Source organism: Cyprinus carpio, unplaced genomic scaffold (assembly GCF_018340385.1).
Source record: "Cyprinus carpio isolate SPL01 unplaced genomic scaffold, ASM1834038v1 S000006564, whole genome shotgun sequence".
NCBI lineage: Eukaryota > Metazoa > Chordata > Actinopteri > Cypriniformes > Cyprinidae > Cyprinus > Cyprinus carpio.
The window spans coordinates 72,110-89,919 of record NW_024879226.1 but is presented as its reverse complement, the minus strand read 5'-3'; the positions used below and the strand labels follow the sequence as shown (position 1 = coordinate 89,919).

At 33.7% G+C, this 17,810-nt stretch overlaps 1 protein-coding gene and 1 pseudogene across 1 annotated transcript; one reads left to right on the top strand and one right to left on the bottom strand.

The window, feature by feature from the left end:
* The first annotated feature begins 5,543 nt into the window (after positions 1–5,543).
* LOC109096936 lies at positions 5,544–8,713 on the top strand (annotated as a pseudogene).
* A 665-nt stretch (positions 8,714–9,378) lies between these two features.
* LOC122144020 (trafficking protein particle complex subunit 2-like) lies at positions 9,379–11,472 on the bottom strand. The gene is made up of 4 exons (XM_042754639.1): positions 11,089–11,472; positions 10,786–10,930; positions 9,648–9,733; positions 9,379–9,558 (listed from the first exon to the last, which is right to left on the bottom strand). The coding sequence occupies exons 1-4, from the start codon at positions 11,179–11,181 to the stop codon at positions 9,460–9,462; spliced, it is 423 nt and encodes a 140-aa protein (XP_042610573.1). The 5' UTR covers positions 11,182–11,472; the 3' UTR covers positions 9,379–9,459.
* Between the last annotated feature and the right edge of the window lie 6,338 nt (positions 11,473–17,810).

The window sequence follows — 17,810 nt, the reverse complement described above, 5'->3', positions numbered from 1 at the left end:
CAGTTTCTCAGAGATGAAGAAGAAGCTACAATCACTGCACTGAGAGAGAGCAAGAGGAGCAGAAGAAGCAGATGATGAAGGAGAAGCTGGATGGAGAGAACAGGGGACACATCTCAGCTCTTTCACAAACACAATCAAGACACGGAGGAGATGATGAAGCCAGTCACGTCTTGCTGTTCTGAAGGTCTGATTTCAGATCATCCGTTTGATTTGATTGATTGATGAGTTGATTGATGTGATGATTGATTGAGTTGCTTGACATGATCAATGGTGTGTTTGTTCGTGCAGGAGTTCTCCCGCAGTCTCGATGGAGAAGTGTGAGTGATCTGCTGGTGTCGGTCTGCTCTCTCTGCTTCTGATCCAAACCCACTGCAGTTCTGATTCCCTGAATGTTCTTCCGAGTCCAGAGTTCTCATCACAGCCGGATCCACAGACGCCTTCTGGAGCTGGGTTGATTCATGTTGTCGCGTTACTTGGCAACCTGCCCTTCAGAGTCTGGAAGAAGATGCCAGGACATCGTCCAAAACAGTGAGTCTGGAGAAGATCTGTGCTGTTTACAACACACACTGGAAATTGACGCTATGAGGCAATCTATTACAGATTTCAGCATTATGTGTGAAGATACGGCAGATGAGCTGCTACAACCAAAATGAGCCCAAAACAAGAGAAGAACAACTTTTGGTCCACATGATATTTACAGTTACAGTGATACAGCGATCTCACTTCAGCTTTGATTGATCGGCAAATCTAAAATATTTACTGTCCACAAACGACTGACAGTGATCAGAGTGAGAATGTCATGATGTGTTTTTGATCAATAGCACGAGTGTCATAATCATTGTTAATTTCATCAATGAAGACGAGATGTTGACAAGCTAAAACTAATATATGATCAGGCGCTGCTCCGTCTATATTCATCTACAACATAAACTGAAAAAATAATAAATTGTAAACGTGTTCAGCATTCTGCAACAAATATTTTTCAGATTTTTTATACTATGTTTAAAGTCGTAAAGTAAGCAGTATATATATTTAAATCCCGCGCATGGCTTTAGCAGCATGTATACATGATATAAGCGGGCAGACGGTGCCTGAGCGCTCCCGAGCTCAACAGCGCCCCACAATTTTTGCACCGAAAACCTGTGGTTGAAAGGTGGAACTGCAGCGTGCTCTAATTGAGAGCCTAGGGGCAGATTTGAGACTGCTCTGCTTTAAGACGGGAAGGCATGCGTGTACTGCTATGTACTGTTGTATGGCGTTCAGACGAGCTCATTAATAGGACATTGTAACAGTGCACACGTCGTCCTCACTGAACATAACTCCTGCGTCGTGTCTGCATTTCCAATACACTGATTCATGGCTTTATATGCATACTCATTCTATATTTTTTTATTAAAAAAAAAAACAACTAGAATTTAACAAACAGAGAGTGTTCCAAACATATTTCTAAATTAACTTAATAAAGAATAAAAAAAAAAAATTGACCACTTTGCCATTAAAAAAACAAAACTGCAATAATGTAATGGCTGCAACATCAGATGGGGGTAAGAGAGAGAGAAAAAAGACCGGGGATCCAGTCATACTCGGGACTAGAATTCTGATAAGCTGTGGCAGAGGCTCTATTCGTTCCCAGGCCTCGTTTCAACTAAAAGTTCCCCTGGGCTCGGCGGGCCCCAAACTGCCCGGGCCCTTATGCACCTTCATACCAGACGCTACGCCACTGGCCTAAAGCCTGTACTTATTAAATATCACACAAAGAGTGACAATATTTTTTCTCTCGCAAAAATCACAAATGTGATTGATTTTATACATCAGTTAAATAAACAAGAAGTTAATATTAGCAGACTTCTGTTTAAGACACCATATTGTCTATTTTTGCTCTATTTCACCAAAAAAAAAAAAAAAAAAAAGCTCATTCCAAACAGAGCCACGGTGCTGTTGTGTGTCTCTGAGAAACATGACAGTGTTTCGCTCCTGAATTAATCAACCGTTTAAATTATCAATGACTCACTTATTAATAGTAACTTGCTGCCACCTACTGGCGGTTTTAATTTCACATTTAAAGTACCTTTTAATTTTTTTCTTTATAATTTCAAATATCAGTAGGCTATTCAACGTTTTAGGATTAAAATATCAAAACATTATTTCTGCATTTGTAACTGCAGGTTAAAGGATTCATCTCCTGCATTAAACAGTGTGTAAATACATCTAAAGGCCTCTTCAGATGCAGCTTGTTTCCTCTGCATTGCAAAGATACATTTTGTTTAGAATGAATGATTTTTATTGGTTTGGTAACAGCCCCGAATGTCTTATTATTCTAAATCACTTCATTGATTGAATTTAACACTTTGACGCAAAAATATTAATGCACACTTCTAGAAAAAATATAAAATATGCCCATGAAGGGTAAAAATAACTTTTGTTGGAAAATACATGAATTTTCTATCACTGCTGTGAACTGACTATGCAGAATGTGAAGAATATCAATAACTTTAGGAGTCAGCCTTCCTCCACGGCAAGTCCTGCAGTGCAACACACTCAGTAAAAATATACTCTGATTATGGTTATGGCTAAAAATCCCTGAAAATATCGAGATATCATTTTGTCTCTATCGCACACACCCTTATATAGCCTATTTGATTCATCTTTTGATTGTTTGGTACAACATAATCCACTGATCATGACGCTTAAAATAAGCTTATCTTAGGTTTTCTCAATGATAATGATCGAAGACACGACAAAAAATAATAATAAATATAATAAAATTGGTGATCATATTTATATAAGGTTTGTTTATTTATTTATGGAAAAGGGGGTGGGGGTCTGGTTAATATTGCGAAATATCATTACAATTTAAAAATAATAGTTTTCTATTTTAATATACCTTATATTTATTTCTGATTCTCAGCATCATTACTTCCAGTCTTCTTTGACGCATGATGCTTCAATGTATTGTCAACCTCGGAAACAATTGTGCTGCTTAATATTTATTCTGTGATAGTTTTTTACAGGATTGATTGATGATCTTGGCAGATTATTATTCAAAATATAGAAATCTCTATCAATTTAACATTATTGCTGAATAAAAGTTTTTAAAAAATTTTCCAGAAAAGAAAGAAAAAAATGAATAATAAAATAATATTATTTATTATTTTAAACGTATATTTTAAATGTAAAATATAACAAAGAAGAGAGGTGCTTGAAAAACTGAACATTAATCAGGCATAATGTATTTTTCTAGCCTATGTATTTTATTATTATTTTACAGAAACAGTCTCAGATCTAGCAGCCGATTGCAATCGACAGGTTCGCAATCGTAGCCTATATTAAAATAGAAAAAAATAGAGAAAAATAAACCTACTGTATTCTGAAAATGAGTTAATTTGTATCTCTTTTGTATTTGTCTTATTGCCTATTGTGCTTCTTTTTCAAACTTTATAAATTATATTTTTATAATCTATATTATATATGAACAACTATAATTGTTATTAGTTTCTCCCTTTTCACTACTGTTAAAGGAATAGTTCATCCAAAAATGAAAACCGTCATCAAGTTTTTCTAAATTCAATCCTTGATTAAAATTTCTCATAAGCTTAATTGATTTGGTCTTAGAGAGAATAATAATGACTAGTTTGTTTGAAAACTACATATAAAATAGCTCCCAAAATAAATATGGTGACTGCAGTTTGACTAAAAGTTGACAAAAATGCAATGACTTTTCGTCGACTAAAAAATATGAAAGACTCAAATGACTAAAATGTGACTAAGACTATGAAGCATTTTTGGTCTCAGATAAAGACTAAGGACTAAATCAGAAATGCCTGTCAAAATGAACACTGGTCATAATTCATAATAATCTGTGTGTGGGTTCACTCTTGATCATTATATGAACATCAGAATAAAAAGCAGCTGTTGATTGTGTCTCATCAGCTCCTGTGATTCTGGATCCAAACACTGCAGATCCATGTCTCATCCTGTCTGATGATCTGACCAGTGTGAGATACAGCAGGAACAATCAACCTCTTCCTGATAATCCAGAGAGATTTGACTATTATCCTTGTGTTCTGGGTTCAGAGGGTTTTAACTCAGGAACACACTGCTGGGATGTGGAGGTTAAAGAGAGTTCAGTCTGGAGACTTGGAGTAACTACAGCATCAAACCAGAGGAAGGGAAGTGTTTTCTTTAACACTGATGTCTGGAGTGTGCAGCACAGATGTTCTGATCGGTTTGGTTTTCGTGTTAAACAGAAGCTTGAGCGTGTGAGAGTGTATCTGGACTATGACAGAGGAACAGTGTCATTCTCTGATCCTGTAACTAACACACATCTACACACATTCACAACCACCTTCACTCACACACTCTTTCCTTTCTTCTGGTGTGGTTCCTCTCTGAGGATCTTATCGTTCAATAGTCAGTAAATGTTACTCCTGTAGTTCTGGATCCACCTGCTTTCATCTTTTACACTCATTCATGTTTCCAATATTCAATCCAGATCACAATTTCAATATTTGTTCATCATGAGGCTAAAAGAATAATTGTTTATTTCAGTTAAATGATCATTTTTTCATTGATGTAAATGTTTAATCCACATCAGTGTTGAATGAAATATAAATACTTACTATAGAATACTTGATTAAAATGGTTCATAAAAATCTGATTCTCAGAACAAAGTCTCTGGGACTCACTGAAAACACTAAAAGTTCGACTCAGATTCTGAACAAAGTGATTTTGATTAATAGAAAATGTGATTATATGATTTTAGTAATGAAAGGTTAAATGTGTGGTCATGATAAGTAGGGTTTTAATCATGGAAATGCATTGGAGTGTGAACCCTGAGAAGTGATTATTTCTGTTTCCTCAATAAATGAATAAATGAATGTAATGGACTTGCTTGTTTAAAATCAGCCGTGTCTCTGTCAGCAGTGGAAACTTTCATTACAAACCACAGTCATAAAAATAATCAATAACATCAGATTAAAAAGGATTTACTCAGCATTCAGATGTTTCTCAGGAGGAGGAATTATTTCCGGTTTATCTGAAAAAGGTTTAATTAATGTCAAATACTAAAATAAATATTCTATGGAAATGCACATTCAAACAATGTAGTTGATCTAAAATTACACTATGATTTATATACAGGCCTCTATTTTTAATTTAAGAGATTTAATCATAGAAATAAAAGCCGGCATATAGGCTAAAATGAAACAAGTTTGAAATGTTGTGTCAATAACTTAATGATTATAATTAATTTTAAATAATTACAGCAGACTTCTGTCCCGATTCTCAGGGATCTCATCTTACCTCAAAGTGTCTTCAACTTTAAAAACAGTTACGATATGAATCAGCTTCAAGCACCTGAAACTCTGCTGTTTATGAAGCAACACGTCATCCGTGATCGACTATCAGCCAGCGGGGTCACATGACACTCCGCAGCCAATAGGATTGCAGGAGTGCGGGCTCCATCAGAGAGCAGAGGAAGAGTCCCGAAAACTCGTCATGTTTTCTTTATTGCTTGTTTTGTTTTTCTTTTTTCTCGAATCGAGGATTTCCGGTCGCTGAAGCCCGATGTGTTCAGAAGCAGCTGCAGGTGAGACTGAGTCGCTTTTCAGCTCAAATCTTCGGGTTTAAAGCTCCAGTTCTCAGCATTACAAACACAGATCTGTTTATTTCCTTCTGACTGATTCACTTTGTATCGGTTTCGTCTCAAGTTCATCAACTCAGCGCTCATTCATGACTTCGGTGGGTTTCATTTTTAATTTCATTATTAGAAATGACGTCGTCGTTGTTTGTTACACGTTTTTCCATAAAATCTCTTTCATTTGCGTGCAGTTCCGTAAATAAATAAACAGAATATCATAAAAACGTCATATTTCATCGGCAAAATGGTTACTTATATAAATATGCCATTATTACAAATTTTAATTATCATTACCGTGATGGGTACATAAATTATAATATATTATTAATAATATAGCAATACAGTAACAGTAATATGATATTATAATAATTAGAATTTTAAATACATGAGTATATTGGTTGTATTTTATATACTTGCTTTCCTTATGCTATATATATATAGAGCTGGGCAGATTACTTACTAATTGTAATCTGTTACTGATTCCAAATTACATGACAATAATAATAATAATAACAGATATAATGTGCTCTATGTAAAGTATTTCTGTAACACAACTCACTTCAGCATAAAAAACTGTAAATGTCCATTAAATCGAATAATTTATGCAAACAACACATTACAATATTAAGTCTCTATTGCGCAAATCTTAATTTGAACTGGTCTCGTAGTATGTTTGGGATAATATTTCATATTTAGCAGTGTTTTTTTTTTTTTGTTCTAGATTTTGAATGATGAATTACGTGAGGCAGTAAAGGTAAGCTCATTTCTCTCTCGTTTTTCCTAAATGTTGCAGTAACTCACATTCATAACGCTAAAGCCCCAAAATGGCTTTTTTTTTTATTCAACCAAAAAAAAAAAATTGTCATATTATTGAAATTTAATATAACGATTTTCTGTGTGAATATGTGTTAAAATATTATTTATTTCTGTGATGCGCAGCTGTATTTTCAGCATCATTACTCCAGTCTTCAGTGTCACATTATCTTCAGAAATCATTCTAATATGATGATTTACTGCTCAAGAAACATTTCTGATTATTATCTGTGTTGAAAACATTTGTGCTGCACAATATTTTTGTGGAAAATTATATTTTTATTCAAAGGTTTAGGACTGTATGATTACAAAAATAAAAATTATAATTTTTATTCACCAAGGATGCATTAAATTGAGCAAAAAGTGACAGTAAAGGCATTTATAATGTTATAAAGATTTCTATTACAAATAAATGCTGTTCTTTTGAACTTTCTGTTCATCTGTGAATCCTGAAAAATAAAATGCATCACAGTTTCCACAAAAATATTGTGCAGCACAACTGTTTTTAACACTGATAATAATCAGAAATGTGGGAAGTCGTGGCCTAATGGTTAGAGAGTCGGACTCCCAATCGAAGGGTTGTGAGTTCGAGTCTCGGGCCGGCAGGAATTGTGGGTGGGGGGAGTGCATGTACAGTTCTCTCTCCACCTTCAATACCACGACTTGGTGCCCTTGAGCAAGGCATCGAACCCCAACTGCTCCCCGGGCGCCGCAGCAGCAAAAAATGGCTGCCCACTGCTCCGGGTGTGTGTTCACAGTGTGTGTGTGTGTTCACTGCTCTGTGTGTGTGCACTTCGGATGGGTTAAATGCAGAGCACGAATTCTGAGTATGGGTCACCATACTTGGCTGAATGTCACGTCACTTTCCTGTTTCTTGAGCAGTAAATCATCATATTAGAATGATTTCTGAAGATCATGTGACACTGAAGACTGGAGTAATGATGCTGAAAATACAGCTGCACATCACAGAAATAAATTACACTTTAACTCATATTCAAACAGAAAATGACTATTTTAAATTGTAATAATTTTTCACAATTTCTGCTGTATTTTTTATTAAATAAAAGTGAAAACTGCTTTGGTGAGCAGAAGAGACTTCCAATTTATTTTGGAGAATCGTGACTTATTTCAGAAATATGAAAGACATAGTGTTAAAAATCTCCCTGAACTTCCGTTCACAGGACGAGGAACACAAACACCATGTCATCTCAATCATCTCTTCTTAAAGTCATCCTCCTGGGCGAAAAAACGTGTGGAGTGGGAAAGAGCTCGCTCATGAACCGCTACGTCACTAACAAGTTCGACGCCCATCTCTTTCACACCATCGGCGTGGAGTTCCTCAATAAAGACCTGCAGGTGGACGGCCGCACGGTCACGCTGCAGATCTGGGACACGGCGGGTCAGGAGCGATTCCGCAGCTTGCGGACACCCTTCTACCGCGGCTCCGACTGCTGCCTGCTGACCTTCAGCGTGGACGACAGCCAGAGCTTCTGGGTGGACCCAACAACTGGAGGAAAGAGTTCATCTACTACGCCGACGTCAAGGAGCCCGACGGCTTCCCGTTCGTGGTTCTGGGCAACAAGGTGGACGTGACGGAGAGGCAGGTGACCAGCGACGAGGTGCAGGAGTGGTGCAGGGAGAGCGGAGGATACCCGTACTTCGAGACCAGCGCCAAAGACGCCACCAACGTCGCGGCTGCATTCGAGGAAGCCGTCAGAAGAGTTCTGGCTTTGGAGGAGCGACACGAGCATTTGATTCCAACAGACACCGTTAACCTGCACAGAAAGCCTCGCAGCAGCACGCGGTGCTGTTAACAGACCAGAACGACCTCCATTAGTGAAGCGTCTGCGTTTTATTTGAACATGCACTTACTGGGATACATGCACTTCCTCCTAAACACTGGGTTGCTCTCATTGGGTGGGTTTCTTGTATCTGAACTGAACTTCTTGAATTTAAATGATTCTGTGCATTCAGATGTCTTATATATATATATTTATGTGTGTGTGTGTGTGTGTGTGTGTGTGTGTGTGTGTGTGTCTTATGGGATTTGAGCGGGTTACTGCATAGACGGATATTATTTTGTCTTGCATGGCAGTTAAATAGTGAAGAGCAAATGCAATAAATGCAAAAACATGCCTTTTTTTTCATTAAAAATATCTAAACGTCCTTAAAACGATAGGAGTTTTTTTGAGAAGTGCAGCTGTGTAAGACAGTAGCACTTATTTTCCACTAACATATTTTGAATTTATTTTGTCTTACCTCATAGGCAAATCATTTAGTTTTCATTTTAAGTAAAAAGAAAAAAAAAAAAAAAATAATATATATATATATTATGCATTATGTGAAAGCGGGTCTATCACATGTTGTTTGATTCTTAAGTAAATGCATCTCGTTTTAAGGATGTTTAGATATTTTTACTGGAAAACAAGACATGCAGTTTTTTTTTTTCTCACGGTGTGCGTTTTGTGATTTTCTTTTCCTATAACTGTGATTAACTTATGCAGGGCGGGCGTTCATACGCTATGTGATCATTTCTAATATATATATATTAACATAATTATGTAGAGAGTGCCAAATATATACACAGTACTTAAACTAAAAATATGGATGAGGTGAAGGGTTTAAGCTCGTACTTTGAAAAGAAGCACTAAGATCTCAATATAGTAGATTGTTAAATTGAAATTAAAGAAGTGTTGAACAATACTTGATGAGATTGTTTAATTGTTTCAAGGTTATTACTGGACGACGGTAATGTAAACAATCATCATGCAGTTGACCACAGGTTATAGATGTTGTATTTTAAAGGTTTAGTGTGTAATTTGTGCAGAATGCATTGCTGTGTGATGCTTTAAACATCTTTTTCAGACACATCTGTCGTACAGCAGCAGGTGAGAATGTGAACGTAAAACAACTGAAACGTTTAAATATGTATCTGACAGTACAATCAACACGCCTGTATATTTCTGCATGACAAGAATGCAAAAACAAGAGTACATGTACAAAATGAATCAACTGAGCAGATGCTTCTTCCCAAGAAACTGCACTTTCCTCTCGAAAGCTGTGGAGCGAATCGGTGCGTTGGCTTCGTAGAAGGGATTCATGGCAAACTGGGTAAAAACACACAAAAATGTTTTCTAATAAATGCAGGGCATTCGTACGGTACTGAAATATCACTACAGATTAATATGTGCTTTACCTTGATGTACAGATCATAAACATCATTAAAGAAGTTCTTGATTCCGTCCTCTTGCCGGACGTCATGGAGCATAATGAATCTCATATGTATGCAGGGAAAGTTAAGGAATTCTGAATTAAACGGATCTGTTCATTATGGGTGAGTCTGTGTACTGTCTGTGTTAAACATTTATTAGCCTTGTAATAATAATAATCTTTATGGTTATGAGCGGACTAGCAGGGATACTCTGTTATACAAAATTGCAAATAAATATAAAATGTGGAAAATACCATTTTAAAATTGTAATAAAAAATTGTAAAGCAAAATTTCCTAGAATATTCTCAGTTTTATAGAGTTAAAAAATATTTACAGAAAATCAGAGTTATTATAGTTAATTAAAATTAATTGAAAATATATATTTTTTGTTTTTAATAAATTTTTTTTTAGTTTTAATTAAAATTGCAAAGCAGAATTTCCTAGAATTTTCTGTTTTTTTAATAAGTACAAAATATTTACAGAAAATCAGAGTTATTATAGTTAACTAAAAATTAAAATTAATTGAAAATATGATTTTTCAATTTTAATATATTTTTCACTTTGAATTAAAATTGCAAAGCAGGCTTTCCTAAAATTTTCTCAGTTTTATAGTTAAAAAATATTTACAGAAAATCAGAGTTAGTATAGTTAAATGAAAATTAATTGAAAATATAATTTTTCAATTTTAATATTTTTTTTTCAGTTTTAATTAAAATTGTAAAGCAGAATTTCCTAGAATTTTCTGTTTTATAGAGTTAAAAAATATTTACAGAAAATCAGAGTTATTATAGTTAACTAGAATTAAAATTAATTGAAAATCTAATTTTTCAATTTTAATTTTTTTTCAGTTTTAATTAAAATTGCAAAGCAGAATTTACTAAAAATTTTCTCAGTTTTATAGTTTTAATTTTTTTTTTTTTTTTTTTTTTTTACTTTTAATTTTTTTTTTTTTTTTTTTTTCAAGGCAAAATTTCTAATTTTATTTAATTAAACAATGTACTTAACAAAAATTTAAAATGTAATATCTATATTCAAATTAAATATATTAAAATGTATACAACATCAAATGGGAAATAAAGAGACTGATTTATTTGGCTGTGTATTGTGTGTTTGATGAGGATATGGCCAGCAGTGACGAAGGCGGACACGAACCACTCGTTGAATTTGTCCACGGTCTTCAGGTACATGCTGCTGGACTGCCACATGTTCTCATCCACCAGATCCAGAGCAGCATGAGCGATGAACTGGTTCAGATGTCTGTGGTCCTCCTGTCACCACACACACACACACACATACACACAGACACACACACACACACACACACACACACACACACACACACACACACACACACACACAGTCAGCATCAGCGCAGTGCTGTAACTGTAATGTTCTTCATCTTCTTCATCATCATCATCAGACTCACCTTCGCTTCGGTCTTTCCCGGAGGGAGAAACTCCAGCTCAAACACGGGGTTATCATGATGACCCACCATAACGAAGTAAAAACTCCCCGACATCGTTAATAATCAGAGCTCCGAGCGGTCAGTTATTGAATATTAATATTCATAAACACTGAGGAGCATGTAAACACATCTCACCACCGCGGTTATGACGTCAGCTCGGCGCTTTTTTCAGAAAATATACATTCTAAAAAATACCTCGTTTAAACAAATACTAATAATGTAAGTCGCAAAGCGAATATTGTGGAAATGAACTAAATAAACACTGAATTAGAGCCGACGGGGAGCATCAGACGCGATCATAAGAGTTCCGGTTTCCGGTGGGTTGACCCAGCTGACACACAACAGCCAATGAGAGAGCTGAGAGAGTGTTACGTCATTAGGACGGATCGACACAGTTGGTTGGTTGTCGGTTGGGATTTTTAAAGCGCTGCGGCGCGCGCTGCTAAAGGAGCGGACCGCGGCGCGTCTCTGATCGATTAACGCTGCGAATATCGATCGATCGATCAGCACGAACGATCGTGCCTGTGAGTAAAGAGCAGAGTTTGTCTGCGGATGAGATGCGACAGAAGCTCTGTCAGACCCTCAGGAGCCGCGGGGCTCTGCACGCGCTGAAGGTCAGACAGTTCCTCAGATCAGAATTATCATTATTATATTAATAAAGTCAACATAACCCGAGACCAGAGCTTCTATCTGAAGCTTACTCTGCATCTATCTATCTATCTATCTATCTATCTATCTATCTATCTATCTATCTATCTATCTATCTATCTATCTATCTATCTATCTATCATGTTGTTCTGTAGTAATGGGTCGATTTTGAACGAATCTTTAATGTGACTCGGAACGAACGAGTCGTCTCGGGAGTGATTCGTTCAGCATCCGATATATGTATCTGTGAATAGACCAAAACTGGTTCAGCTTCAACAAAAGCCATTTTTTAGACTGCAGAGGTTTAACAGAAGCTAGTATTCATGAACCAATAGAAACTTGATAAGTTGGTTTAATTAATTATAGGTAGGAAAAAAAAAAAAAACAAAACAAATATGTGTGACTATTCATTATTGTAAATATAATGCTGCAATAAGCACTTTTTCATTCACTTTCACATTTCACTTTAATCACTCCAGCAATAATAGATTCCCCCCCCCCCCCTTATTTTAAATTTGAGGCATTATTGTTAATTTTGGTAAAGAAATGCAAGTTGACGAAATCATAGCTATGATTCAGAGATTTAAATTGATTCATAATATGGACAGTTTGAAGCGATTCACGGAAATGAATCAAATCATTGCTAGTGAATCTTTTCTGTCTGAACACTCTCGTACTCACGAGACGAGGAAGAATCATGAAGTTAGTCTAAAGACATGATGTTTAGGGACATGTGTCTTAAGTATAAATGATGGGGATATTTAAAAATTGATATAAATTTTATATTTTATTTTATTTTAAATTAACTTTGTTTAGATCTCTGTTTTATTCTGTTGGTTTGAACCTCACCGAACCCCCCCGGGGCCACGACGCACACACTCATTTCTACTATCTGAACTCTATTTATATTTTTTAAAATACTTCTAATCATCAAGGATGCGTTAAATTGCTCAAAAGTGACAGTAAAGGCATTTATAATGTAACAAAATATTATTATTTTAAATAAATGCTGTTCTTTTGAACTTTCTATTCATCTGTGAATCATGAAAAATAAAATATATCAAGGTTTCCACAAAAATATTGTGCAGCACGACTGTGTTCAACATTGATAATAATCAGAAATGTTTCTTGAGCAGCAGATCATCATATTAGAATGATTTCTGAAGATCATGTGACACAGAAGACTGGAGTAATGATGCTGAAAATACAGCTGTGCATCACAAAAATAAATTACAGTTTAACAGAGATTCACACAGAAAACAGATATTTTGAATAATAATAATAATTGTAATGTTTTTACTGTAAGTTTTTGATCAAATAAATGACAGCAGAGTGAGCAATAAGAGACTCTTTCAAAACATTAGGAAAAACATACCCACCCCCAAACTGTGGTGAACTTTCTAGTGTTTCAATAATTAGATTTTATTTTCTAATTTTCTGTTTCCATTTTAACTTGTAGTTTGTGAGTTTTGTTTCAAGGTCCATGTCTTGTGCCTTTGCCATTTTTATACTGTTTTTAATATCTATTTGTAGAATAGTTTTTAAGTTTTAGTTTATTTTGTTTAGTCGTGTAGTAAAAATAAAAAGAAAAATGTTGTCCTTGCAACGTGAAGTGGTAATTACTCTTGTCATTTTCTGTTATTTTAATAATTCATCTTAATTTCACTAGATGGCAAAGGCAATTTTCTTATTTCACTTTTTCACTTTTTTATATTTTATTTTTGGTATTTTACTTACAAAGTAATACAACTTTATTTCAGCTAGATGGTTTGTTATTTTAGATATATTTTATATTTGTATATTTTTCTGTTCTCATTTTAATTTTAGTTAAAGTTTTACTAATTCTGTTGTGTGTTTTTATAATTTTTATTAACTATATGTATTTTATTAAATGTCTATATAGTTTTTGTTTTATTTTCTCAATAGTTAAGTCTTAGTTTGTAATTTTAGTACCTCAATCTAAACTAAACCAAAATAAGAAATAAAATAAGCTGAAATAAAGTTTATTTCTTTTTTAATATTTTTTTTTATTTTAGGTATTTTATTTGACCTATTTATAAGTACTTATTTATTTTATTTTTTTCAATGGTTTTAGTTATTTTAGTTCTTCACCTTAAACTTATTTCAGCTAATTGCCGAGGCAATATTTCTCATTTTCCTTTAGTTTAAATCATATTAAATATTTAAATAATTTAACGTTTATTTTACTCTCTTTTTTAAGTAATTAAACTTTTTTATTGTTATGGTTTTAATTGTAGTTAATGATAACAACCCTGATTCAAATTTTTTTTTTTTTATGTTTTTTAAGTTGTTTAAATTTTTTATTGCTATTTCATTAGTTGTGGAGAAGAACCAGTCAGTTCTTCAAGAAATACAGTACAGTACAGTAGGCAATTATTCTTTGTGCAAGAATGACATTGATCACTACGTCCCGTCATACACCACACCTATCAAGGGTACTAGATCAGGGTGTAGTGTCCCGAATCATACCGTACTGTACTGTTATGTGCTGACCCACTCGGTGGAAACATGAGCTAATAAAAGTGCACTGAGATCAATTTGGTGTGATTTTGATTTAATATAGGTTGACTGTCTGTGACTGTGACTTTCTTTTATTTCAGGTCGGGACTGACCGTCTGTGACTCTGTCTCTCTTCTTTCAGGAGGACCAACACGAGGAACAAGCGAGGCGCGAGTGATTGGAGGAGAAGCTTGATGTGGTCCAGTCCCCTCTCGCACACGACAAGCATGATGAAGCTGAAGCAGGACAGACAGCAGGAGCAGGTACAGGGCATGAGAACAGAGACATTTCAAGATATTTATATATTTATTTACATTTTTAAGATATATTTTATGTTCATTTTTTATTTTTTTTTATTTTATTTTTATTTTTTTTTTTTTTTTTTTTTTTTTGTATTTATTTTAAATTTGGCATTTTGACATTTTGGGTCACTGACAGAGAGAGCTTTATATACATATTTTTTAATTGAATCAGTTTTTTTTTTTCTTTTTCAGTATAGTATTTTTTTGATATATGTCTATGTCTAGTTTTTTGATTATTTTTATTTCAGTTTAGAGTTTTACTTAAAATAGTATATCACGTAGGTTACATGAAGACATGTCCAGGTCTTATTTCACCAGGATAACAGACCATTTTATATATATAATATTTTATTTTAATTTATTTTTACATTTAGGATAATTGTTTTTTTCATTTTTCCTATTATATTATTTTTTAAATGTATTTATCTATGATTCTACATTAATTTAATTTATCTATTCTGCATCTCTCTGTATATATATATATATAAAAACTCATTGTTGATTTCTAATGTGTATTACTGCAATACAGTATATTTGTTTGTGGTGTATTTAATTTAATTTATTTGATATTAAGCTATTAAAATTTGTAGTCTATATATTAGTATCATTATTTTTTTTTAATTGAATCAGTTTTTTAATTTATTATTTATTTATTTAGACTAATATATCTATGATCTTTAAACATTGTTCATTTTGTCATGAGCAAAGTAAATACAGTTTTTGTCATGTGATGTTTTGCGTGAAAATCTGAGGGCAGCGCATGCTATGGACAGGGGTCTGGAGGTCTTAAAATGTTTTAGTATAATGTAATATTTTTTTTGTGTAATTCACACTAAGGGATTGTGTGTACACTTTGACTTGACCAAATAAAATTTGATATCGTATGTTCGATGAGTATGCTGGTGTAGTTTTCATTCAATGACTGAGGAACATATACTTACACACATCCTGTGAATAATAAGACGGGACACAATAACAAAGGCTGTTGATTATTAAAATAAGACGACTCCTTGATCACTCGAAAGAGTCTTTTATTTCTGTTTTATTGGAGTTTTTAAAATACAGTCGCGGGTTGAAGGGACTGAACACCAGTGCTCAGCGTCTCTGACATCAAATCAATCAGTTTTGGGCAGTTTTTCTCAGCTTCAACAAGTGTGAAGTTCCAGGATTGTAACAGATCCAGAGTCACTGCTGATATATTACCAGAGTTTTAAAGCATTCAGAAACACATCAGAAGAATTCCTCAAAAACAATTTGCCAGAAATGTAAAATAAAAAAAACAAAAAAAATAAAAAAGTATTGGGGCTAATAGAAGGAGTATATAATATAAGCAAGTCCTGGGCAAAATATATTAGTTTTTTTTTCCGTCATTGGTTTTTTTTTTTTCAAAAAAACAGTTAAAAACTAAAGGTAATCCCTAAAATGAATATAAAAAAAATTCTTGGAAGGACTACTCCAAACTAAGGGAGTGTATTATAATGAGTTTTAAATATTTGAATTATATCAATGTTAAGTGGAAGTGTTTTTTATAATTCATATATGAATACTAAGGGAATCCCCTAAAATGAATTAAAAATATTGGCAGACTATAATCAATTACAAATGAATGCATTTCAAATGTTACTATTACAAAATTAAAAACAAACTTATAATCAAATGAAGAATAAGAGGGGGTACAAAAAGCGCCAGAGAGGTGAGCACGCTTGCAGTTATGTGTACACTTTACGGAAGCTTGGTACAAACAAAGTTTGAGTTAAAATAAAATAAAAACAACAAACCCTCCAAATCTCTTTAATACAAACGAGTATTCGTAGTGAGATTCGTTAAAGATTATTGCATTACAATAATTGTGATTTTATTTGAATTTTATTGCATTACTTTAATTTAGAATTTAATTGATGTTTATTTGGAGGACTTTCATTATCTTGAGATTCGTTATCTTTCTTAAATTGGGGTCAAGGTGTTTGTCATTATTTAGTTCAATATAGTGCATGAGTACACACAATTGTGTTTTTTGTTCTTAATACCACAGGTTCCAATTCTGAAAAAGTGAGGGGGCTGCACATTCAAAGCTGAATTCTGAGCTGGACTGATTTCACACAGATCTATGAAGTGAGTAACAGTGTAATGTGAGGTAGTGTGAGCTTCTGACCTGATTAGTATTTCTTCGGTATTTCTGAGTTATATGTGATGGACCCACATCCAGGTCCAGGTTTAATTTTTTAAGACATTTTACAAAAAATTCGATTTAAAACTGCAATAAAGAATTTTTTTTTTTTTCATTTTTTTTTTCAAAAAGAATAAATGAATGCAATGGAAGCTGTTTCTGCCATGAAATAATAAAATATAATAAAAAGGTCATTGTAAATTTTACAAATCTGATTTCTTGTTTTCCTCAGAATTAAATATAAAGTAGATCCTGACTGACTTTCTCCCAATTTTGAGTTTCTCATAATTCAGTTTTTTTCTGTCACAATGAAAAAATAATTATGATAATCAGAATTATGAATTACATCTTGCAATTATTTTTTTTTCTCAACTGTTTTTATCTTGCAATTTTAAGTTATAAACTTGTAATTGCAAGTTTACATCTCGCGATTTTGATTTATGGAATAAAAAAAAAATTTTTTTGTGTTTTTCCTCAGAACTGAGAGAAAGAAAAAAGTCTGAATTGTGAGAAAAAGTCCAGCGTCAGAACAAGCTTCCATCAGATGCCTCGTACTGAACTAAACATGAAAAATCTTGTTGCATAATGCGTTCTGTTCTCATACTATTTTATAACAATAGCAGGCAGAAAACAGCACATATTGCACATAAATAAATCCAAACATTCAAAGACAACAGCCGAATTAATTCAGATCACTATGACTGAAGGATTCATTTTCATTCATTCAAAATACTATTATTTAAAAAAAAAATAATAATACTGGGAGCATTTTCAAAGTTATAGAGGACGCAAAACATGTTTATAATGCAAGTGCATTAAAAAAAAAGCGTGTAGTGTGTAACATGGCAAATAATCATGCACTTAAATTATACTCATGTTTATGATCTTTGAAGGCTAATTATAAAAGCGTGTAGTGTGTAACATGGCAAATAATCATGCACTTAAATTATACTCATGTTTATGATCTTTGATGCGGGTGCGCACACAGTGCTGTTGAGAGGAAAGAGTCAAGATCGGCTACAGACTTGCGGGTTAGTATGAGGCGG